This window comes from Corvus moneduloides, chromosome 2, assembly GCF_009650955.1.
Source record: "Corvus moneduloides isolate bCorMon1 chromosome 2, bCorMon1.pri, whole genome shotgun sequence".
NCBI classification, from domain to species: domain Eukaryota; kingdom Metazoa; phylum Chordata; class Aves; order Passeriformes; family Corvidae; genus Corvus; species Corvus moneduloides.
In genome coordinates, this window is record NC_045477.1 from 43,169,155 (window position 1) to 43,195,700 (window position 26,546).

At 38.5% G+C, this 26,546-nt stretch overlaps 1 protein-coding gene across 10 annotated transcripts in view; it reads left to right on the forward strand.

The window, feature by feature from the left end:
* Nucleotides 1-26,546, forward strand: part of GRIA4 (glutamate ionotropic receptor AMPA type subunit 4) — a 216,971-nt gene that overhangs the window by 133,979 nt on the left and 56,446 nt on the right. For 9 of the 10 annotated variants that reach the window (XR_004238199.1, XM_032099284.1, XM_032099275.1 and 6 more), the window contains exons 5-9: nt 7,924-7,977; nt 9,958-10,116; nt 11,919-12,086; nt 13,692-13,796; nt 19,097-19,207. Coding sequence is in view for 9 of the 10 variants with exons in the window: in XM_032099284.1 (XP_031955175.1) it covers nt 7,924-7,977; nt 9,958-10,116; nt 11,919-12,086; nt 13,692-13,796; nt 19,097-19,207 (597 nt within the window). In the remaining variant the exon portion in view is untranslated. Of the gene's footprint in view, nt 1-7,923; nt 7,978-9,957; nt 10,117-11,918; nt 12,087-13,691; nt 13,797-19,096; nt 19,208-20,506; nt 23,519-26,546 lie in introns of those variants that run through there. The other variant, XM_032099285.1, reaches the window with a different exon arrangement.

The window sequence follows — 26,546 nt, forward strand, 5'->3', positions numbered from 1 at the left end:
AGAGTCAGGCCTAGAAATAAGATGTACACAGAAGAGCTCCTTTGATTTGCAGTACTCTCTTTACACACCTATAGGCAGCTCTTGAGATAGAAATACCTTATGAGTGGGTGAACTGTGTATCATCTTGTATTGAATCTTGCAAACCCATAATGTGCTTGCATCAGAAGCAGCCAGAAGGAATACCAGAGTGATCAGATCAACCTCTGTGCTACATTGTGTGACCACATCTAAAAAGTTCTTCACTAAGCCAGGCAGGTGCTTCTCCAGCATTTTGGTTCCTGATTCTCTGCTGTTGAGTACACTGTTACTTCTTCCTTATTTCTAGTAGCCCTCTCAGAAAGATTTTTACTAGAAATTCAATTCAATTGTGTCTACATAATGACCTTCATGTGAAGCTCAGCAAAGCAAGCTGAAAACACAAGCTAACTGTAATTGCATTTGCCTAGGACCTTTATGTATACTTCTTTCTGAAAGAGAATATTGCTACTTCTGATTTCTGTTTTCTAGGGCTTTTCATATGCAGTAACATGACAGTGTTTGTTTCTATATTAATACAAACAGATATGTCCATAAACACATCCACATGATGAGGACTATTCAGAAAATAAATGTTTCTCCTTTCTGCATGAGTGGCAATGGATTTCCTTTCTTCTTCCATCTGTAGCAGTCCATCCTCTCCCACTGTCTCCATCTGACAAAGTTGAAACCTCAGCATTCTGTGTGTTCAGAGCCTTCCAATGTCCACTGGGAACAGCATTTTCTTCTGAATTTTGCACAGTGAATCAGTTTTGCTGTCAGAGATCATCAGTCTAGCTCCTGGTGTACCAGATAGGCTGATCCAGTGTATTTTTTTCTTCACCTTGCTCTTTCCAGCCCATAAGAATTAAATAGGATGTTTCCCAGCACACGAGGACTTTTCTCAGGTCTGTCAGTGCTCTGTATCATCAAGATCAAGCCTCACTGCTCATCCAGGGCTTATTTGCCTTTAAACAGAGAGGTGAAAACTGTTATGGAGCATCTGGCACAGATTTAACACTTCAATGTGCACAGCTAACTGGTATATAATAATAAAAAGAATTACATTGTCCTGTGTAATATTAAAATTTACACATGGATGTAAAGTTGTCACAAAGTACTAGTATCATTAATCTTGTAAAAATTGCAAACCAATAAACTCTAATTAATAACAGCTAACAATTGTTATTAATAAGCTTAATAGGGAAGTAGCTGCTCAGTGTCTTGAATGCTGTTCACAGTTGTCTAACTAACTCAGTTGTTGAATGTGTTGCTTGACATCGCTGATACCTCAGTCTTAAAGGGTCTTGAGATATGTTGCTGAGGAATATCATGTATGTGTTTGCACTGAAAACCAAATCTCTCTGAAAGGTAAAATGGAGCAGGTTGTCACAGCAAGAATTAGTAGCAGTAGTAGTAGGAGTAGTAGTAGGAGTAGTAGTAGTAGTAGCAGTAGTTAGTATCACCACCAAAATGAAAGCAAATAAATGTGTGTGCAGAGAAAAAGTACAGAAGATTACATATTCCCCTGCTTCTTGATCTCCTCTTATTTTGTCACAGGAGTGCTAAACTTGAAAAAGTAATGTTTGACTGCTGAACTTCTCAAAATTGATCAAATTGTAAATTTGGCCGGTTTTAAAAACATTTGTTTTCTCATCTTAGTTTCCAGTGTGTCTACTAACTGAAGATAGCACTTGGCATTTTTGCAAATCATATTTAGATTACTAGCATACTTGATTTAAGATAATAATAAATTAAAACATGATACTTTGCAATAAATTGCAACATAATACAGGAAGGCAAAAATTACCCAGACATCTGAGTTACACAGAGTACTAGCTCAAACATTCCTCCAGAGTTTCTTCTGCTTCCCTGTTTTTTGTGAGCACAGAGATGTGTTGGCACAAAGGATCACTAGCACAACACAGATGAGTATTTATCAGGAGACAGCACGGCTTTTACATGTAGTTTAGTAGCATAATGTAGATTTCTTTATCTCTTGTTTCAGAAATAGCATGGGATGTCTGCAGTTTTCCCCCTTTGTCTATTAGATTTGCATGAATAAAAGGCAGGTTTAGTTCTGCTCCCACAGAACCACAGGAGCAAATCATTAGCCAAAGAATTTGGTATGTGTACAGCACACAGTAGTGTGGGCTGGCAGCAGCATTGTTAGACTTCGTACCACTTCAGGGACATAGCAACAACTCTCTCTGTATCTCAGTCCCAGAGGAAATGGAAGATTTCATAAAGTGCCTTTTCTTCATCATTCTTCACTCTCCATGCTTTTTTTCCCTAGAGGTCTATGGAGTTGCTTCTAAGCAACACTATAATGTCAATGCAAACTGATAGTTCTTCTCCTTGAAGGAGCCAGCTGCCAGCACTGCCACCAGCAGTTTCCTCACCTTGCAGAGCCAGGAGGAGCTCTGCATAGGCTGATTTCTGTGAAGCAGCTGGGATTTTGCATACAGTATTTGTCCTACATTGCACAGTAATAACGCATTTTGTTATTGTGGCACACAATGGATGAGGTTTGGACATGAGAAATAGGTTATTTCAGTTACTGAAAGAGCAAATAGGCAGTAGGAGACAGAGGATGAATAGGAATGCATCAAAGGATTTGTGAAGTGACCTTCTTCTTGCACCCTTCATCTCTTTACTTGCTTCCTTTTTCCTTACAAGTCTGCGTATCCTATTTAGGATAGGAGTAGGCTTTGAATGCAAACAACTTTAGCAGCAGAAGGAAGCAACTAGCCATGCTCAGGGCACTGGTAAATGACCTTTGAGCCACCTCTCCAGGTTTTCTTCCCCAGCAGCTTCCTGCACTGCACAGGGCTCTCTGCTTTGCCAGCTGGTGGTGAACATGGGGTCTGTGTGGGAAGCATTGTTCTCTGCCCAGCCGTGTGAGGGGCAGGTGTGCATACCCCTGTTCTGGCTCAGCACCTGCCTTCACAAGAGAGAAAGAGCCACATCTGCTTTGTTTTTTGCCTTCTTTAGCATCCTCTCTAGTGGCTGTCCACCATTTCCCCAATAAGAATGCCCTTTTCTGAGCACTAGTTGTTAAGATTAGGCTTGTTTCTCATTTGCTTTTTTTATGGCTTTGTGAAAGATTTATCCCGGCTTCAGATATTGTATAAAATCCCACTTCAGTTGTGGTTTATATCATCACCATTTCTGCTGCAATATTTCAGGTCAGGTCTCTATCTTCTGTCTTTAACAAGTCTCCACACTTTTTATATTGTGTTAGACAGACTTCATTTTATTGCAGGTGTTCTTTTTCTTAAGGCAGTGGATTGTGACACAATAGCAAAGAGGAAAGCCTTTGTTGAAGTCCAATTGGTAATGCACAGCTATCACCCTTTGAAGAGATTTAACTGAAAATAAGTCCTTTTCACTCCAGCTGTACTGACCTCCATCTTCTAGAAATCATAACAAGGGACATTTCATGCTACAGAAGTTAAGCATTCTTCTAAAATAATTTATGTGCAATATCCATTTCACAGTAGTAGAGAACAGAGGATGACTTGGGGCCAGGTTCTCTGTTCAGATGCTGATGCAAGTATGCGAATGGTTTTATCAAAGTCAGTGACCTTGCTACTCACAGAAAAAAAAAAAAGAAAATAATCAAAGCAGACACTGGTAGCCCTTCTTTTCAATAGTAGTACAGTTTCTGAATTTCCTAGACTAGGCTATTGTTCAGCTAAATGGAAAGAACAGTATTGTATGATAAAGTCACAAGGTTCAGAGTTGTGTCAAAAGCCTGAGTTGGATCTCACTGGCCCTGCTTTTACCAAACTTTAAACTCAGTGGTGTAATTGTAGGTACTTTTGATTACCACAGGAATTCTGAAATCAGAATAGGGCATTTTCATAATTGTGTTATAGTAAATCAGCAACTAAAAATTATCACAATGCATTGTTCTTTTTAGTTTCGTACATGTCAATGCATTTTATAATGTGATTAGATCCTAATGCTGTTTTGGTTTTTTTTTTTTTGAAGTTCACCTTTCTGCAGACACTTATATAAACAGTAATATTTGGGAAACAAAAAAACCAAAATTATGTTAGATTCTGAAATAAACTTGATAGCCTGATGGCCTTAATATCTCACCTTTTTTTGATTCTGTTCTGTTTCATTTACAGAAATTAGGTATTCACTTATAGTGAGACTACAGGGTAATATATGGAACGACTGTGGTCTTCCCTGTTAATGGCAATTTGGGAAGCAGATTGTATTTTCTTTTTCATTCTTAATACTGATGACTATTTAATAATTTCTTCTATTTTACAAATGAGCGTATAAAAAAGCTCCAATTATGGTTAGTAGTCACCTTGGTCATTGAACTAAACCTGCAAATCAACATGAAATGAAGACAGTTCTCACTGCTCAGCCTTTTGTTGTGTGAATCTGCCACGGGCCCCACAGGTGCTCAGGCCCTGTCTAAGTGCAGCCCACAGGTACAGAGAGTATCTTACGGTGTCAGGAATGGGGTTTTTTTGCAGTCAGTCTCCTAGTTCCTGAGTTTCACATCAAGGTTGCGCTGCAAATACATGAACTGGTTTTTGTTTGGATGAGGCTGAATGAGATGTGCCCTGAGGTGTAGTGTGAGCTCAGTCTGGTGACCAGATTAGAGGGAGTCCATGGTAAATCCCTGAAATGTGTGCTGTGGATGCCAGCTCCTTAGCACCAACACTTTTGCTGTACAGATCTTACCCTGTCAGCTGCTCTGTTTGCTAATGTAGATGTTAGACAATGCCACTCTGCCTTCCCTCTGGACTGCGATTGAACTTGGGCCTCTTGGTCTGAATTTAGGTGTGCACAAGGAAGTACCTGGGTTTTCAAAGTGCCCCCAGACTTAATGAACTTCTATAGCAAAGGCTTTCTGTAACACTCTCAGCTGTCAAAATCTCAGGCCTGTTTTGGGTTCTGGGTAATATCTACTCTTACATGTATGGAATGGTGGAGTTCTCATCTCACAAAACTTTAGCCACTGTTAACCAGTTAAAGCACAGAGAAGGAGAGTGTGAGAGTTCACATTCCAGACTGAGTAGCTATCAAGCTCCTTCCCCTGTTACAAAGAGACTTAAGTTCATTGCCTCAATGTCTCTCAGGGCAGAAGTGCAGTGAAGTGAAAGGGGGTTGTTCAGGTAGCAAGAATTCATATCCTGTTTTGTAGATCATAATCTGCAGCTTCGAGTTTTTGAGAAAGAAAAGCGGCTGCATATATATTTTGGATATTCAAAACTATGAGATGTTCACAAAAAGCTATTTCACTAAACAGGCATTTTTTCCCTAAACTGTAACTAATTCCTGGTTTCAAAGTCTGTGTGACCAGTAGCTATAATACTTTCCAAATTCAAAATCAGAATTGTACCCAATAGTGGTTGAAAATAGAAGCCATCACTTCTCTTTTCCAGCTGCGTAATCAGCATTTTTAGGGTGAAATTCATCTCCGTTAACATTAGGAATATAAAATGTAGGTGTCTACATCAGAGCTAATCCCCATCAATTCTTCTTCTAGTCAATGCAGAAAAATATGCACTTTCAGGGCACAAGCTGTCTAATTAGTTTTACACATGTGCTACAGAATAAGATGAATCATTTCCTCAAAGTGCCTGCTCTTTCCACTGACTATAAGGGAAGTTAAGACAACTACGTGATACATAACTGTGTACTTGTATCACTTACCCAAAGAAACAAGTTTTGAGAGAATACAATGAAAACATCAAATTGCAGGTTTTTCAAAAATATTATGTATTATTCACATCAAATCTAGGAAATCTGCAGTAGTATCTACATTGATTTCCTAGGCACAAAAACAGAAATAAATCTCAAAAGGAGATTCGTCCAAGCTGAGGGGGAATGGATTAACAACAGATCTGAGAAGAAAGACCCGGGAGGTGATGGAACTAGATGATCTTTAAGGTCTCTTCCAGTCCAAACCATTCTATGATTTTATCATCTTAAATTATGTCAGTCCATAATATTGTCAGTCATAATTATGTCAGTCCACTTACAAACTTTCAAGTTGTGATGCTGTATTTATTTAAAAATGTATTTTTTTAACCTATATCAGTTTTCCTGTAATGGGGAAGCAAATATTTTCATTACCATGCACTGCTGAATGAGAACAGATGTATAAGCTTTGTTGGTGTCAGAGATCGTATTCCTTTTGAAGCCATTGACCCAGCCAGGATTTGAAACTTTTTATTATATGGAAACATAAATTACTTGATAGTATCCTCCTCACACATGTTGAGCTTATAATAGGGAAAGTTGTGACTTCTCCCTCTCTGCCACCCCCAATAAAATGGTAGCAATGGTATTTAGTCACTGATCTTAATGGGAGTTTTATTAAGTCTAAAATTCATTTATGTGAAGGGTTAACAGTCTGGTCATGGCTTGGGGGGTGTGGTGTATTTTGGGATTTTTTAGGTTTGTTTTGCTTTTTAAATACAGGCATTTTAGCTATAGACTATACATATGAAGCAAAGTTTGGGATAGAATAGAAGAATAAAAGACAAATTGCTTATTTACTTAATTACTTTAAAATAATGATATTAAAATAGTTTTGACCACATATTTGTGCCAAATCCTTTGGATTTTCCTTTCCATTCTGCTGCAAAAGCGAATTAATTTAATGGAACAATAGAGTCCAGAGTCAAGCATTTCCAAGTCTTAATCCAGATTTAGATCCTGGATCCCTGGGTGTCTTTCATCAAATTATTTAGTCCTTCATCAGCTTTTCTTCATCTCCAAAATGTGTTTTTTCTCACTTTTTACAGCACTGGGAAAAAGTGCTGCAAGACACACTGAATGTTTGCTCTGTCTTTTGTACATGAGGTGTGATCCCTAAAGTCAAGAAGTTGTCAATTCTTCAGGCAGAGTCTAGAGCTAAGACTTCAAAGCTGGAAAGGAGGCAGATCCTTAAGTTTCCCATTATTTACTGAGTAACCTGCACTTCTTGGAAAACTTTTTGCTTGTGTCTTACTTACTCATTTCAAGGGAGGCTAAAATGCTTTATGGAGAGGTAAAAACCCCACATATTTGAGCTGCATGCAGACTTTTTCTAAATGAGTGGTAGACTATCAAAAATAAGAGTTCAAAGGACTGTACTGTTAACTGCAAGCTGCATGTTACAGGTAGTACTGCTAGTTTCTTTAGTAAAAGCAGCTTTAATCTGCGATGCATCTATTATCACCATTTTCTACTGACAAAATATTACCTCATTTTCTTTTTTCAGCACATTAAATGAGAGTCATTCCATCATGGAAATTGCAATAATATTGATACAAGGTGCTGGTTGACATAGTTTCTGTCTAAACCCTCTGGTTGATCTTGCCGTATAGTGGTTGTTGCCTTTTTTGCATTGCTTGATAGTATATTTTGGTTAAACACTCAGACAACCTTCCTCTGTCTTTGCTCATGCCCATTCCCAAAGCCTTAAGCATTTTACTAAGAGCTGAATAACAGTTGTAGTACTTGACCACATCAAGACCCAACAGCTTTGATCCCAAGAGATGAACCCCTGGTTTCATTCATAAATTCTGCACTTACTTCAAATTAAAAAGTAAATCAGTGGGTAGGCTTTCTAGCTAATGTGTGATCTCCTCCTTCTGAATTCGTGTCCCACAGATAACTGCTCTATTTGGTAAAATAGTCTACTACAGTAACCTTTTCAATACAGAAGGCATTTTGATTACCAGTTCATTACTTTACTCACTGTAATTTTAACTTTTTCCCATTATTAAGCCCCTGGAAAGTTATAGTTACATTATTGCAGAAAGACTCTCAACATTATATTACTGCTGCTATATATTTTGGTTTATATCTAGCTTTCTATGAAAACACCTTCATAAAGAAAACAATATGACATTGTTTTTCCTTTTTTGTCTTATTTCTCTCCCACAGATTGTGAGCGTGGGAAAGCATGTTAAAGGATACCACTATATTGTTGCCAACCTGGTAAGATACTTTTCTAGAATTATACCCCTGCTCGGTAAGCGAAACACTCAGTTTTACTTTGAAGTTACAGTACTTCACACAACATTTCCCGTCTGTCTTTAATATGTGGTTGTACATAATACGTTTTTTATGATGTGTAAAACAACTTGGGTTTCTTATTACAGCCATCTAGATCTGAAGGGCACAGTAATACAGTAATACTCGTAAATTTTATCAGAATCAAGGTAGGAGAATGAGCTGATAGGTGTATCTTGAGGCTGAACTATAATTTACAGAAATACAATGATTTTTGACTCATCTTTTTATTATTAGTAACATAATCATTCTAGAGGTAACTTTTATACATTCCCCAGCATTCATTTTCTGGGATCAGCTGTTTCCACTCAAATTACTTGTTCAGTATTTTTACTTTAAGTCTAAACTGGACATTCACACATCTAATGTTCAGAAGAGGGCAAAGAAAGTAAATGCAGTATTTTGTTATTTAAATGGCTCATTCTTTAAGCCAAAATACCTGCCTGGCAAAGCGCAGTGAATGCAGGACAGATTCGAATGCATGCTTTAAATTGTTCTCTCTCTACTCTCCCTCAAGGAATTTTAGTTGACGTGAAATATTTTATTGTGCTTTGCTGGACTTGAACCCTAACTTAGTATCACTTCAGATTATTTTTAAAGCCTCAGGCATTTCAAATGAGATATCTGTACTCTTAGGTCTTATAAATTAGATTTTTCAGCATTACAATTTTAAAGTTCCCAAAGTAATTTTTCTCATGCGAAATAGTTGCTGTAAACAAGGAACTGGATGTTGCAGTGAGCTTAGTGAGGTGTGCAGTGGAGACAGGCACATCTGATCTGCTTCAGCAGGGGCACAATTTGTTATCCACTGTCCATTCAATTATGTGGGTAATACGCTTCCTGATGCGTCACCTTTTATATTTACTGTCAGTATCCCTTAGGACATGAATCAAATCTCTGTCCTTAACAGGTGTTTTTTTCCCCTGGGATATTGGGTCAGTACCCCAGTATCCCACTATTTTTTTTCCTAAATATTTCTAGATTAAGTGTGATGTACAGTTATGTTTTCACTGATAAATACTAATCAGAGGAATTTAAGAAAATAAAAATAAGATACCTCTGTGCTAGCCTTAGACAAAGCATCTAGAAAAGGAGCAGAAAGATTTATGCTTGCTTCTTAGTGCTCTAGCAGTTTGTATTATGCAGTTTATTGAAGTTCAATTCTGTCTCTAAAGGCAAATTTTAGTAAAGAAATTGTTCTTTATATGTGCTGAACAGATTAGCCAGAGAAACCAATAGGTCAGGAGATACATGTACTGCATTTTCTCTTTCGGTGTTGAGGTTCACTCTAGGTTTTCAATATATAACAGATCTGAGAGCTACCACAATCCTGTTTAACAGAAGTGTTATTCTGATGTTGTTTTCCTTGCACTAACAGTGAGATCCTCATGTGCTGTTTCTGCCTTCTAATGTCTATTATATTATCTCATTATCTCAGACATTTTCAGCCTAAACAATGAATCGTGGAGTAAATGTATTTACAGAATAATGTTGTTCATTTTTTAAACGTAAAAAAGGGATGCATTTTTTAAAGCACTAGTACAGTGCTTATTCAAATCTGCCAACTTTGATGGAAATTGGATTAAGCCTTTAATATTCTGCAGGCACTTTTCAGTTGATTTGCCAAAGGCATTTCTTCCAAAACTGTCTTCCATTCCCAGCAATGTGTTGCTAAGCTGTCAAGACCACCCTAGCAATAATGTGGCAAATTTATTTCTTGGCTTTTTTTCTTTATTACACAAATGGAAGTTATGAATAAAGGTTCAACATTATTCTCTGGTTTTAAATTTTGCCTTCTAATGGAATCCTGTTGTTGTGCATTCTTTAGTCTGCCATGCTTACCTAGAACAGATTGGACCCACAGTGGTGTAGGAGGGCAAACAAAATCTTAAATTGATTTTCTAGGGATTCAAAGATATTTCTCTGGAGAGATTTATGCATGGAGGAGCCAATGTGACTGGATTTCAGCTAGTGGATTTCAGTACCCCAATGGTAACTAAGCTGATGCAGCGCTGGAAGAAACTGGACCAGAGAGAATACCCAGGATCTGAGACCCCACCAAAGGTACTCCCTGATCTGAAGCACTACCAAAGATATCACTCCAGCGTTCTAATTTCTGATTAACATTGTTGAATACATGAATGAAGACTTTGATATTTATGCAGAGGAGAAGGCAGGTGTTCTTACTATTACTGGCCATTAGTCATGCCTATCCTTACATTTGTATGGAGGAAAAAAAAACTGCAACACATTTTGCTGATGTGCTTAAATGTCTCTTGTCGCTTATCCTCCAACTTCACCCCTTTACTGACAGCAGTTAAAGGTCAAATGCTTAACTGACAACTTAATTTCAATAAAATTTACATTAATTTGTCTAATTATCTATGTTTACTTACAGTGCAGATCTTTCCTGATAGGTGAATTCCTCTGTATGAGATATTACTGTAATTGTAAATTTGCTGACTATAAATTTTTGTATGGAGTTTCCTCTGGACATTTTCCACCTCAAAACCTTGAGTAGAAATCACATTCAGGCATGATTTTAAAGTTAAATCTTATCCCAGTGTTCCTCTATCCTAATCCTTCACAGATTGATAACAAAATATTTCTTTCACATATCGTTTTCCTGGCAGGCAAATCACAGCACAGATATAAATATGACTTCATCAAAGTAATTCTGTTACTATATGCACTAATGGATACCACACGTGGTTGAAAATGGGCCCCTTTGTGCTGGACACTATGCAAAGATAAGCAACCAGCCCTCCCTTGGCTGGGAGATGGGTAGCTCGGCAAAGTCTAGAGAAAATATCAACATGGATATTACAAGACGTAGCTGCAGAATTCAGTAAAACTCCAGAAATTTATGTGAAAATAAAAACCAAAGAAACAAATCAAAACCAAGGATGCTGTGGGCTATGGAATGCAGACATCCCCAGTTACTGGTGACAGGAAAACTTCTACCTATAGGACTCCTTGCCACAAAAACAGGATTATTCTGTCTCCTTCTGAGAAGTCAGCATGATTAATTTGAATCACAAATAAATCATCTAGGGATAACCAAAATTTGAGATTATAAAGATAAAGCATGTCTCAAAGACCTTATAATCTGCAAGATGAAAGGAAGGAAATTAGATTTGAATAATGGAATTTGAATTTTGGAAATTGGAGAGCATATCAATAGCAGCCCTGGGCATGTGAACAACTTTTCCTGATGCAGTGTTTTCATCAGAGGACCATACAGAGAGAACACCCCTTTGTTAATGTGGCTCCAAGCTAACATCTGCCAAAGACTTGCTCTACACATTTCGTTTGGCATGTTATCAACCTAAAGCAGTCGCTGTAGTTAGTGTGGAAACACAGACTGCTCAGGGTACGTTTCAGGCAGAGAGCCAACACAAGTTTTCCAATTGGAAGAACCTACTCTTGATCATTCTTAGCAATTCCAGGGGCCTGGATGTCTGCTAATTAGCTGTGCATTTTGTCAGTTACATTTTCTCAGTGAGTTACTGTCTCTTTCTTTTCTTTTGAATAAGTTGGGTGGATGGGGTTATTCCCTATTGTATAGTGGGGAAAAAAAAAAAGAAAAATACTTGAATATTTCAGGTTTAATTTGTTTCTTTCATTAATTCTTAAGATGCAGATTTTTCTACCCTTAGGAAATAAAATTTTAAAGCTGGACCTAGTGACATGTCCTGCATTTGTCCCTTAGACAAAATTGCTTTTGATTTTGAGGAGAGCTAGCTGTTTTGTAAATGAAGGTGAAGAAACTGCTGCATAATGCATCAAACTAGAATTATCTTGAAACAGTGCATTTTTTTAAAGACATGCCAACTCTCAAGGGCTGTGTTTGTCCATCTATTTAGTATACATCTGCGTTGACATATGATGGAGTGCTTGTAATGGCTGAAACTTTCCGTAATCTTAGAAGACAGAAAATTGATATTTCAAGGAGAGGAAATGCTGGTGATTGTCTTGCCAACCCTGCAGCCCCATGGGGTCAAGGAATTGATATGGAAAGGACATTAAAACAGGTAAGGGGAAGCTTTATTCTAGTGATCTTTTAGAATTTTGGATACCAGTTGTGCACTATATGCCTTGGAAAATAGTATGCACAAAGGTAGTGATAGGAGAGGGGAAATTATTTTGTACTTGGAAATTGGAAGCAGCTTGGGCTGTTCAGGTTGTTCTGATTTGTAACTTGGAATGAAGGCAGAGAGGAACTACTCTATTTGAAGCTACTGTTAGATCTTTTGAGATAGTTGGAACTTCCTCCAGTACACTGCTGAATTCATCTTACTATTGCAAATAGCCTGGCTGTACAGACATTGTCATTTAAGGAAAAAGGTATAACCACATAATATAACCTTTCAAATATGTTTCTGTCATCTTCAATAAAGTAGACTTCTCCCAGGGAAATCACATAGGTAGTTTTGGGGTTTTTTTCTTTAAAAAGAAATAACCCAGAGCTATTGTTCTCTGATGTCAGGATTTTGAATTCCTGATGAAAATGGATGCCTAGAAAGTTCCAGATCTCTGTCAAGATGATTTAGCCTTTCCTTTGAATGGGACAGTAAAGAAAATAAAAATCCTGTAGTAGAATTTAAATCATTGGAAATGAGCAGACTCCACTCAGGAGAAACTGCTGAGGAGAAGTGACTGCTGACAGAGCTGGCAGCTCTGTGCCTGGAAACCAAGGTTTCAGATCTGGAGAAAAATCAACAGAGATAGAAATGGACAGAGGGACTCTTAGGGAGAGTCCCTGACTGTCTGACTCTTAGGGAGAGAAATAAAGCATTTTGTATGCTTCACCTAATCTGTGGACATGCACAGATCTGTAACAATTGAGAGAAATGTTAAGTCAGGCTTATGTGTTCAGGCAGACAGCCTGAGCCTTCGAATTCTGCCAAAGTGTTTTTCATGGCCAGATCCTGATAAAATCAAAGCCAGCAGCAATATGGCCATGACTTCTTTGGGACAAGGACCACAGTTTGGGTATCCTTCAGTGACACAGTAAAGTGCTGAAAGGAAGAAAAAGTGTTCTGGTTTCAGCTGAGGCACAGGTGGTGGAAAACTGTCACAGCCTGTAGTAAGGCTTCACATCTGACCTTCTTCATTCTAATGCTTTGAAAACACCCTTTTCAAACCCTACCCATATCAACCCTGTATCATCTTTGCTGGGGCTAAGGTTGTTGTCGAGTTTACCTTGATGAGCAGTAAATACTCAATTTGTTCATTTAATCCACCGGAGTGGGACCTAAAAAGATATGTGAGCTCAGTCCAAACTCCCTTTAGGTTTTTTTCATATGACCCCAGGAGCAATGAGAATGGTAAAAAATGTGCTTCTCTTTAGAACCTGCAGGTGGAAGGTGTTGAGCTGCACAGCATGAAAGAAGAGAAGGTCCACTGTGTGTCTTTGCTAGCAGTTAGATACTGACATAACTAAGACTGTTTTGAGCATGGTTTGACAGGGAAAACGAATATAAAGAAAGTAGCCAACTTCATTGCTTTGAATGGTTCTGCAGTAGTGTTTTTCTGGTAATGTAATGATGGAGCCAGGATAACTTGCACCGCTCTGTGACATTTGAAATAAAGAACATAAGACTGGATCTTCATGGTGGTTTTTCTTCCATTTGTAGGTTCGAATACAAGGTTTGACTGGAAATGTTCAGTTTGACCACTACGGTCGCAGAGTCAACTACACCATGGATGTCTTTGAGCTGAAAAACACGGGCCCTCGGAAGGTTTGTGCTCATAGCATTTGCTATCCTCATATCATATAAGTGACTTGTGTGTGATGAAAAGGTTATTCCAACTTGTATTAAAGTGGAATCTGCAGTTTAAAAAGGTGTAATACATGGATATTTCTGGTGAAAGCAGTTTTTAGCTGCATTTTCTACTAGGTGCTATTATTCAGTGCCTCAAATTGGGGAATTCAAAAACAAGTGTGCATCTTGGAGTGGTGGGATGTCAGTCAGTCAAGCATACTAATGAAAACCAGCTGGATGACATGTTGCTAGGCTGCTGGGTGATGGGAAATGGTCAGAATTCTGAATAGTAGGTATTTCTTGTATCTTACCCCAAGGTTTCTGTCTTGAAAATTAATGGCATTTTTAAGCAGGTCGATTTGTATGTTCTATGTAAATATGAATCATAGGCTGTAACTAACACAGGGCTTTTAAGGGTGAAAGGACAGAAGAGGAGAGAGGTGGAAGAGCGAATGACCTGAATACTTACATTTTCTGAAATTAATTGCAGTATCTAATCCTGTGTGCTTCATTGGTCTGGTTGTTTGTAAGCAAATGCACATTAATAGATGTCTAAGCAGATCCTTCATGTCTGAATGCTCACTCAGCCCAATCACTTTGAAAAGATAAGCCTGGGTACTTTGTTGATCCTTCCTCTTCTGTGCTGAAATGTCTCACAGTATAAAACAAATAAAAGCAGAAAATGTACTCAGGCTCAAGAATTTTAATTTTTTTAGAGCTGTTGTGGCCTATTTTGTTTGAGAGGTCATCAGAACAAGAAAAGGGGGCAGATGATGGTGAATAGGATATTCTTGGTGCTTGAGTAGGGCCAAAGCAATCAAAATTGAATTAAATACTCGTCTGCTGTTGGCCAGAGGTGACAAGCACAGTAAATAGTACCACAGGTAAACTGTGTGTCCCTGGAGACAGTTGCCTGCCACAGTGCTGAGGAGGCAGAGTGTTAAACTGCAGACCCAGAGCAGAATTACACACTTGGATGAAAAAATTGCCACTATATCACAGTATAGAGCTGTACACCAAAGCAAAGCATGTGCCTGCATATAAGGCCTAATGGTGCAGTTGTCCTTTGAAAGTGTGACAGATGGCTGAAGAATAAATTGGAAAAGGTGAGTTTGACTTCCCTCTCTTGAGAAGTCCACTGTCTTCTGCCAGAAAGTATGTCTGGTCTTGCTACCAGTCCTGCTTCCTTCCTGTCTCCACGCTGCACTGTTGGCAGCCAGGAGGATACATGGGTGGCTGGGGTGCACTGGAGGAAACTGTGAAATATGCCCTTTTCATCCCCTATTCCCAGTTGTACAGGAGGGAAGGCAAGGTGCAAGAGATGTGTTTAATTAGGTCACAACTTTAGTAAATCATTAGGGAATTTGCTTGTCAGCAAACTTTTGAAAAAGGTTGATGTTTCAACCTTTGTCACCTGTTTTGGGAGAGGCATCTGTCTGGCACAGCTGCAGGGATGTATGTCCCCATCCTCTCTCCTTGCCTGCAGTTTCAGGGGAGGGTGGTTGCAAACAGAGGAGTTATGTCTGTGCTGTGCTGGAGGCCCAAGGTGCTTTTCTTACCTTTCTGTCATGCCTCTCTGCTACTCTTAAGTCATTACCTGTATTTGATGTAACAAGTCGTGACAACTTTGACAGATCTGGCTACTCACAAGAATTTATTTCTCATGTATTAGATATTGCTTTATATGTGATCATTGGACCAGTTCTGTGGTCCAGCCTGATAAATCCTGTATAATACGTGAGAAATGATTATACTTAATTGAACTAAGAGGCCTTCACTTTTAATGCCTTCTTCTCACGCCCAGCATAACATGACTTATGAGTCACCCAGCACTATCCTTTCAAAACTGCCTTTCCAGTCAGAGTAACGCATGGAAAAGTGATTTTTGTTGCCCACAGCTCTAAATATGTAAACAGGCCATTAAAAAATGGCACAGCTAGACAGAGGCAGACTTCCATATCATTTAGTAAAATGGGAAATACTAGCCAATGCTCATGTTAGTTTCATTTATGCAGCACTTCTTACTTGGTTCTTCTCTGCAGAGCAGTAACAAAACCTGCTGCTGAGGGGAAATAGTGTGGGGACAAGGATCATGGAAATGTAATGGAATGGCTCCTGTTACTGGAGGGTTGTGATCAAATGATCCAGGCTTTTCAATGGGGCCCAGGGACTGCACCAGAGGCAATAAGCACAAGCTGAAACACAGGAGGTTCCTTCTCAACATTAGGAAACACTTTTTTACTCTGAAAGTGACCAAGCTCTGGCACAGGTTGTGCAGGGAAGTTGTGAAATCTTCATCCTTGGAGATATTCAAAAGCCATCCAGACATGGTCCTGGGCAACTGGCTTTAGGCTGAACAGAGGGGTTTGACCAAATGACTTCCAGAGGTCCCTTCCCAGCTCAATAATTCTGTGATTGTGTCATTCACCGTGGATACTATCACCAAAATTTTAAAAAAGTGGAAAAGAAAAAGTAAACAAAGCATATACTTTACACGCACATGGACAAGACAGTCTAAGATTTGGCTCCTGAATTCCAACTTGTCAGCATGAAAATCAATTATCAAAATTTTTTGAGTATTTTCTTGCCTTTAGTGGCTTGTGAGCTCCAGCAAGATCACTTCAGTGGTTACTAGAAGGAGCACAGGCCTTCAGAAAGGACACTATTCATTCAAATGCCAAACTGTTATGGCAGATTTACTTTGAGGCAAATGTTTTTGCAATATTTTTTCCTAAAAGATAAATTCAGCCTCGGTATAAGTGGATGCAACTGCCATGAAGTTCAGTTGCAACCCAAATAGAATTGGAGGTACTTTTATAGCTGAATTCAATCCTACCCTTTGAGGAGTTTTTTCCCTTGTGGAGTTGAGGTATTTATGGGAAAGCATACTGTTATTTAGTGCTCTCAAAGTGACTGTGTATCTCTATACTTATACAAGTGTCATGACATATCTTTCATATTTATTCAGTAATCTAGTTCCAGAGTTACTTTAGCTCAGGTTTGAGCTGAACACATACAAGCTCACACCAATGCACAAAAGCTAAAATTACTTTAAAAGATGCCTGCCATTTCTCAAATAATGCCTTTATCTCTGTCTGAATTTTCATGAACATTCATTTTCCGCTTTCCTTCTGAACTTCATAGCAGTGAAGATTTGCACAATGAAAAATCATCATTCACTATCGTAATAGTTGCCCAAACTGCCAGGTTTTGGTGTACATATTTTGCCTTTTTGCTGGTCACAGTTTTTTGACCATAACTCCACATTTTCAATAATCAATTGTATCTGTGGCTGCATGGTTGTCTGGATGAAAAAGAATATTTGGTAGCAGTGCATACTACTAGGAAGAAAACCTTCCTCTCCACTGTATCAGCATTGCTGACACTTCCTGTTAGCTGCAGACACCTAAATCAAGGCTCCAGTGCTGTAAGAGCAATCATAAAAAAAAAAAAAGGAACATTTCAACTAAATATGCCAGAACTTGTGCATGGACAGTTTGTGCTTGTTTGCTTCACTAATAGAAAAAAAATCACTCATGTTCAGTCATACTGCTCTAGGGGCTGTTAAAATGACTTACCTCTCCATGCATTTTTTTCAAGAAGGAAACTAATGAAATAGTAAATGTAAAAATCAAGAGGAAGCTTGACTGTTTTAATAATATGCAGAATATATATGTAATGCATATGAGACAGGAACCAGAAGCACTCCCCTGCACTTTTAAACTCTCGTATCACTTCACTGCATTGAGCTGAACAGGTCATGGAGGCAGAATCCTATGTGATGGGGAATTTTTGTCAGGGTTCTACAGTGGTCTTGGAAATAATATTGACTGCATAACTGATTTGATCATTTAGCCAGTTTCCATCATACTGAAATTTTTCATCCAAGGCACAGAGTGTCCTTTCGTCCTGACAATTACATTGAAGGTCTGCCTGGAGCCCACTTTCCACTAAAATTCCCATTCCTCTACTAGTAAGATAGACAAGGCATTCTTCTCTCCCAGCTCTTGGTCTCATGAACTCCTAATTAATCAAGGAAGAGGGCAAGGGGCAATTGCTGCTGACTGGTCCCAGGTGCTCCCAGAGACTGAGCTGTGCCCGGTTGAATTGCATCTCTTTGATAGAAACCTTTTAAATCCCGTGTCTGTGAAATCATGCTGGGAAGAAAGATCAGTCTCCTAATTCATTGGGTTCTCAGCAAGAGGGGGAGCCCCTTTAGGTGGAATTAGAGCACTGTTCTACTGACCTGTTTGTGTTCATGTTGCCCATTTGACATGGAGCTGAGTGCTGTCAGGGCTGGGTCAGAGGAAAAAGCCCCAGCAGCCTTGTCAGTGGATGCACAGACAGTCATGATCTAGCTGCAGAAAAGAGAATGGGCAAGAAGGGGGAAAGATAGATTTGGGGTTTTTTCTCCATGGGATTACAAAAACGACTGATTCAAGTCTGACTCCGGAGGAGCTTATGGCCAGCAGCGAACAAAGGCAGCTGTTTCACCTTAAAGCTGCTCTGGGAAGGGTTGTGACAGCCTAAATGCTGCCAAGGCGAGAAAAACCCAATTTGTTCCACCTCCCTGTAGGTACTTCCCAGAGATATATTTAGTGAGAATTCACTCTCACCATGCTTTAGAGTCAGTGGGAAAAGGAAGCACCTTTCTATGAGGGGTGCTTATCCTGCATGAGCTGAGTCACTGTCTACTGGTACTGTCTGTCCTGTGAGTGTGAAGAAAGCTTAAATAACAGGGCTTCTAATGTAGGTACTAAAAGGTCATTGCTAGCAGTTAAGTGGAACAAGCCTGGTATAAGTCCCGGAGTTGGGGTCTCCTGGGAAGCCCATGATGGAGCAAGGAATTGAGATCAGCCATGGGATTGCAAAACTGTCATCCAGATGTCTTTCATTCCTCTCTCTAAGACCAGAAGGTCTGGAGGACTAACGAATGAAAATATTTTTGTGGGGAGCAAAAATACTTACATTTCGTTTATGCCCCTGGAAGGCTTCAAACTAATGAAAATGGGATTTAACTTGTGCCTCTGGTTGAAGTAAGTAGCCCAGATCATCCAGGAGCAGTGAAGAGGAGATGACACCAGGTCTGACTGTGTGCAGCAGGAGTGCAAGGAGGTACACCCAAAATGATAGATGCATACCCCCATATCTAACTTGACAGCACTTCCTTTGGACAAGATTGTCTTTGGATCACTCTGGTTTTCATATAGTAATTTATATTTGTAGTCATGCAGAATGCAGACCTTACTGCAAATGATATGCATTTTGTTTTGCAGGTTGGTTATTGGAATGACATGGATAAATTAGTTTTGATTCAGCATGAACCTACACTTGGAAATGACACTGCAGCCATTGAGAATAGAACAGTAGTTGTCACTACAATTTTGGTAAGGTGTTTCTTTTTTTAATGCTTATACTGGTGTGTGACACAATCTCATTTCTAGTTATGATCTAATTTAGTCTGCCAGTTGCTAGGTTAATGGGAGGATGAGAGCCATATATCTTAATTACACTGACTGTCATGTCTGCAGAGATTTTTTTTGGTAGGCATTTAATATAATGATTCACTTGAAATCAGGTTTTTAAAACTGAGTTGTGGTAATTTTTTTCTTTTATTCAGTCTTTTCCATTTTTTACTAAAGAAGTCTCAGAGATATGGGTTCTTAACAACATCTAATTGATAAATCTTGACTCACAAAAAACTGGAAGAAAATAAAAACCCAAAGCCTTTCAATGACAGAATAGAATAGAGGGTATAAAATGAGATTACTTTAATGCCAGTGTCCCTTTTTCTTGGTAAATTATAAACACAATAATTGACTTTAGTAAGAGCTAAAATTCTACGTAGTATGGTTCAGTCAGCCAGTCAGAACTGGATTATCTACTGTTAATTGTGAATGAAAACATGAACTTAGTAGATGCATTCTTAATATGTTTATTCAGCATTGCAGTAAAATTTTCATTTTAATAAAATCTAAATATATTTGGAATTTGATATTCCAGGATTATTGTGTTTAAAGAGTGGTTGCAAAGGAGAATGCAGTTGCTTCATTCATTTACATTTTTAATCCGTAATTTTTCAAAACAATTGTTTCTTACAAATCTGTATTTTAAACAAAATATTTAACAATTTTTTCCTCTGAAGTCAGACTTGCCCTTTAAAGCTGATGCTTATCAAAGCCAACTGGCAAAGGGTGACCTTTACGTGACCGCTTTTAAGATTTTACATCTCAGTTCACTGCCCTTTTCACCTGCTTCATTTAGACAAGACATGTTAACCCAATAAACTGTGTCTCAAATGGGAAAGAATATTCTGTATGTGTTATTAAGAAATAATTTTTCTAACTTGATATGGAGTTTAAAGTAATCCGAAGGAAAGTGTCAAGACATTTTCTAACTAAAAATACAGTTAATTACCAGATTTTCAGCAGTGTATATCAGCATTTATGCATTAAGTAAGTCTTAACAAATTTCCTATTGAAGGTTGTCATTCCAGGATACAAAACAACCAAACTACTGTACAGGAATTCAGAATGTTACTCCTGACCAAACTGTGTAACTTAATTTTATTTTTGCATGGGAAATTTTAAATATATGTATCTCTTTCCTAAAAAAAAAAAGAAAAAAGAAAAAAAAGATTTGGTGATGGAAAAAAATATACTTCAGTACAGTCCTCCTCTTTTCAGCCTCTGATGAAGAATCCTATTTTAAGAAATTGATCAAGGAAGAAAAGAGTCCCAAGATGCTGCGAACAGTCCTAACTAAGGCTCAAGTATTACCCACCAGTCTAGTAACATTGAGCTAATTTTTCCATATGGATTACTGTTCCTCTGACTGGATGACCAGGCACTGAACCACCAAGAAAAGTTCTGTGACTAATCTGAAATGTCTAGAACAGATGACGTTAACCTTCAACTTTGCCAAGCTGAGAAGAGAACGATGTGAATTACAAGCTTTCAGTCGAAATTTTCCTCTCAAACCAATCCTGATATGTTTGACTGAAGCTCTCACACATGAATACTGTAATTTCCATAAATAGCTCCAAGCTTAGGAAAAGCAAGTAAAATATAGTAATGAAAAGTAATATAAAAGGTTCCTGTTCACAAGAAAGGAAAAAAAAAGGAAAACAAGAAAGCTTTTAAAAATGTGTTATCTTGCCTGTCCTGTTTGCATTGAAGCATTTTGATGTGCATAATAAATGTTATCTTCAAAAGAACTTTTCCAGCCCCTGTATTGAAGGGACTGGTGGGATCATTTGCAAAACCAAAAAGCTGAATTAATATTCCAAAGCATGCCCTGTGTTTACGCAGCATGTCATTTTTGGATAAATGCAATTAATTGAAAGCAGCACAGCTTCTTGACCAAAACTGTCCCCTTTCCATGTTTCTAAACCACAGTGCAAGAGAAATATATTGGAATTTGGTTTGAATAAGAATATATGGTGAATTCTGCCTTATCATGACCATCTCCCACATACTCCTCTGGGAGCTGCACACATGATGCTGAAGGCAGGATAGAACCATGATTCTTAATATTGGCCTGCTAGGGCAATGTGTTTAGCATCCACAAGCATATGATCACACACACAAAGAAAAGAAATACTTAACTAGAATAACTTCCAGAGTCCTGTTATTTTTCTCTTCTTTGTTATGTTGCAAATGCCACAGAGACTTTTTCACCTCTTCGTTTCCCTCTTCATGTTGAAGGGAAGTTGAACCATTGTAGATGACACATTTAATTTTGGTTGCATGCATATTTTCCAACATTAAACTGAAAAGCTTCTGCAAGCAGTGCTGTCAGACTTTTCAGTCTTCAAAGACAGATGTCATGGCAGCGTAGGAAAAGTTTACAAGTTTTCAGCATGGCTCGCTTTAAGTTTTGCCTGAAGCCAAATAGCACAAGTTGATTTGTCCTCTGTTTTTTCAGCTTTTACGTGTCTATGCTTACTTTGCTGTATGGCTGTTGCATAGAAACTGCATTATAATGAATTAGCTCTGCACTCAAAGAACTTAGTACAGCATTTTCTACTTAGCAAGATGTGTTCTTCATTTGTAACATAGTGAGAGCACGTAGAAGTTATTTTACATATTTGGTTTAGGCTCTCAGCCTATCCCCAGTTAGCTATGTGGTGCAGTAGCAGCCCAGAGACAGGAGGCAGCAGGGGCAGCTGATGTTCTTTACCATTTATAGTTCCTGTTCTGCACCTGATGTGATGCACAGCCTCCTGCACATCTGGAAAGGACAGATTTCCTACCTGTGCAGAAGCATTCCCTTTGGGCTGGGATGGTAACACCTCCAAATGCACAACAGGCTCCTTGCATGACTGGAGAAGGGATGCTCTTTGCAGCCCTGCCCTAACACTAAGGTAAAGTGAGGGACTTGTCTGGCTAGGGAGAATGATCAACTCTTATGCAGGTTCAGAAATACGGTCACAAGCTGTTGCGGTAGAATTTAGGGAAGTAGGCTGGGAAGACTAATCCAAACTCTCAAATATATTTCACGATACAGCCAACTCTGTACTTAACTCTGAGACTGCAAAACTTAAAAATCACAAAATTCCTTTAAAACCAAAGCTTGATGATGAGCTGCATCTGCATTGTGGCTTACAGTTCAATATCTTAATGAGATACCCTTGTGTTGGCAGATGAAGTTCCAAGGGCAGGATCCAGTTCATAACCAAGTCACCTAGATGTAGATGACTTTACAAAGGGTATTGATTCAGTTGCATTCAGTGACATTTAAGATTCTCTAGGATACACAGCCTGTCCCCCATTTCTTACACTGGCAGGGTGACCCTTGCCTGTCTCATGCTCTATATGTGACCTCTCCGTCTGGGTGTCTCAGCTGGTGTATGTACTTTTTCAGGCATGTGGGGTATATTGTGCCCCATGTATGTAAGGCCACAAAGATTTAGAAATTGATTCAGTGGCCCATAGGTGGATGCCTTATACTGAGGGTATCAGAACTATCTGTAAAGGGCGTGCACAAAGCACCTGAAGAACAGCACCTTAGGGTCAAGCAGATCACCTTAAGGCATCTAAGATGACAGGAAACATTCATTAGGTGACTGAGAACCACCATCACTGTTTTGACTGATATACTCTTGATAGAGTCTTACCTCAGAAATTCTAATTATAGCCTTTTTTCTCATAATAGAAAAATATTTTTTCATTAGAAACTTTATTAATTAAATTCTTCAGTAGACTGGAGAATAAAGTGAAGTTTATTGCATGACAATAATAAAGACTTCAAACCGAATCCTGGACACTTTATTCAGAAAAAAAGAAAAAAAGGTCACCAAAAAACCTTCCATTGACATTTACAGAAGTTTCTTTCAGAATAAAGTGTGATAATGTGTCCCACACCTGTTCTAAAAATCAGAAGTTTCCTTGCACAGATATTTGTCATGTTTACAAATTATTTTTGCAATGGTGAACATTTTGAAAGTCACTTTAGAATAGGAAAACCAAATTTAGATCTGTTTGTTATTTGGGTTAGTTACTTTGTCCAGCTTCCCTTATAGTACGAATCATCAGTTGTGAGCTTTTAACTGTACACATGAATTCGTGGCAATGTGGTGGAATGATTTGTTTACATCTATAAAGGTAATTGTTGCAGACATCAACTTGTATTTGCAAATGTTAAGTATTGTTATAAAATTGTGAATTATATGAGTAAAGCTTGCACCATTTCAAATATCTGTTCTGTGCTAGTCATTGGTCATTTCAATGTGGGCTTTTCCTTGATTCACTACCCCATAAAATACTATTAAGCAGCTGAAATCTTGCAAATATTGCAGTGTTAAACCTCATTCAGCAGTAAGTCAGATGTATGTTTTATATCAGTAGGTTAAAAGCTGATAGTCCAAAAATATAGTAAGTACAAATATGGTGGGGAGAGATAATCTTTCTATTAGACAAGGTGCTATAACTGGAAACAATGAAAAAGTAGGTCTATGTTTTCAGCTATTTCAGCTGATCTAACAGAAGATATTACCTCTCCACAGACTACTTGCATCTCTTGCATTTTTAGACTACCATGACTACACTAACATTGCTGCTAACTTCGAAAATGCTACTGCAATGGATTATACAGAATAATAAGCTCTTTTTCAGTGCCACAGATAGAAAAGAGCATCAAGATATGGCTAAGTACATGCTTATTGATCAATACAGATCTTTCATGACTTCACAGTGTGACCTTGAAAGTTTATCTGTGTAAGTTACTTGTTAGCAAACCAGTAAAACTTGCCTTTCAGTGTCCTTTCATTGTAACATCTGCACACCTCATCAATTTGAAACACCCTCAAAGTCTTAAATGGACAGGATTTAAAACTAGGGCTACTATTTGATTTTTTTTTTTTAATACAGTGTTTATCAGAAACTCACATGCAGTCCCACCTGCATTCCACCATCAAATTTTACCTTGAAAGCAGATACCTGATTATTTGTCAGGTAAAAGTAGGCACTGCAATTAAAGAGGTATAAAATAGGCTAGGAGGGAAAGCACAACGTAGTAAGCAAGTGGTAGTAGGTGTTGTTGTTACCTTTAATTGTATCATTTCACACTGCCAGGTCACACTCAGTGGCTGCTTCCTTGAAAGCAGTCACAGCAAGGCATGCTACCTTACTCTGTAAGATAATTGCATTACACAGAATGTTCCCTGCTGTATTTTGCTCTAAATCAGTGAGATCACAATAAAGAAAGGGAGGAGGATGGGGAAGAGAACCAATGTGGTTCCTCCAAGTACCCAGCAGATCCCTGTCAGGTCTTGGTGGTCACTCCACTGGATGGGATGGTCTCTGCTTGGACCTACCAAGGACAGGATTGGGCCACCCCACTTCCCTTCTCAGTGTTCCCTCACAGAACTCCTGGGTAGGAGGGCTGAAGTTCGTTTAACTTTTAACAGAAAAAATGACGCATCGGTCACTTTGCTTTGCTGCACAGAAACAGTTAAAATGCTTTTTCTGCAGCAGCCCTGCCAGTGATGAGGTATGGGCAGAAGCAATGTCTGGGTTTTGGAAGGAGGAGCTAGCTGAGCTGGCATACTCTGTGCCTGTCTTCTTTAACTCCATTGCTAGAATTATCTCCTGGTGTGACTCTAGTTGCATGCCCTTGGCCAGGGATTTATGGCTGAATCAGAAGAGCTAGCAATCACTAACTCTGGTCTTTGGAAAGCAAAATTGCTTTTGAGGTGCAGCAAGCAATGTAGCTGAAGCTTGTAAGGAGAGTTCACAAATGCAGGACACTGGACAGGCTTGGTTGCCCTTCTAGCAAGCAGTTGGCTAAATCACAGACAGGACACATAGTATTTTTCAAGTCTGTTTATTTTAAACCTTTTTTTTTGTGCAATAACCTATGTGGAAAGACCTCTATTTTGGCTCTTCCTCTCATGCAAACAAAAAGCCTATGTGAGGGAGGAGCATTTTATACATGTGGCCAAAATACTTCTGAAAATCAAGAACTACTGCAGAGATCAAGATCTCCCTGCTTTTCTCCCTCCCTCCCTCTAGAAGACCAGTAGTTGAGATCAAGGTGATTTAAGTGGGGATAGGAATACAAGAAAAGCTGCAGGCTGCTGGTAATACTCCACAGTTTTCCTTTGAAGATGCAAACTCTGTATGGGCAAAGGCACTGCACTGCACTCGTGTAATACCACCTATTCCCCCTTGTTAGACACCTAATAGAGACTACAAAATTGTTGTTGCTTACAGCTGATGTTCTTGTAGTTTCAGTGAAGCAGACATTGTTGCACTACATGTTTAAATTTTTTTTTTTTACTAGTTATGTCTGTAGGAAAGATGTGAATAGGGCAGAGTATTACCAAGGCTAGTGTCAAAAGACCAACATTTGCCAGTGCTAGCACAGAGAAAACTTAAGTTGCCAGTATTTTGTGATATAAATTCAAACAAAGGGTGACCTAAGTCACCCTTTATATTAGACAAATATTTCATCTAGAACTGGCTCTGAATATGAATTATGTGAAGTGATTTAAAATACCATCAGAAAGTATAGTTTCATTTAATAATTTCTAAAGTCTGAATTCACACAGAGCTAAAAAAAACAACCTTGATTTCCCAGTGACATAATGTTCACTATTGCGATAGTATGGTTTACACAGGGAATGCAAGACCCACTTTTCAAGACAGATTTTACTTGTTTCCAATGGCACTCACTGTCCCAAAATATTTGGTCCTTCTTTTTCATGCAGCATGTATGGTCACTGTCAACTTAATACCATTCTTGTCCTTGCACATCACTTAAGTTCATCCTAAACAACCTTGCAGAATCTGCACTGTTTATTTTAAAGTGAAGATGCATATTTCCTTGGGGATATACTTCTATGTTCTCACTAAAATGTGTGTAGCCTCTTAGTAACTATGCATTCCTCAACAAAGGAAGTCACTCAGGCTCTGCATCTGAAATGTCATAGGCAGTAACCACACTGTGTTAGAGGATATGCTTGCTTACTGAAGTAAGAAGTGTACATTGTACCTTCATGATCTCACAGTCCTTTGCACTGTATAGGCCCAATCTCTAATCATGCTTTAAATTTAGCATATACTGCACTAAGGTCTTTCATTTAAAACAAAGTAAGGTTGATAATTCTTGTGAAATATATAAGCCTAATTAGTGTAAAGTGTATACCTTGCCAGAAGGATTTTTGCTCATACATTTTAATTTAAATGTGCTAATACTGTCCATGAACTTTTGATAAAGTGTGTG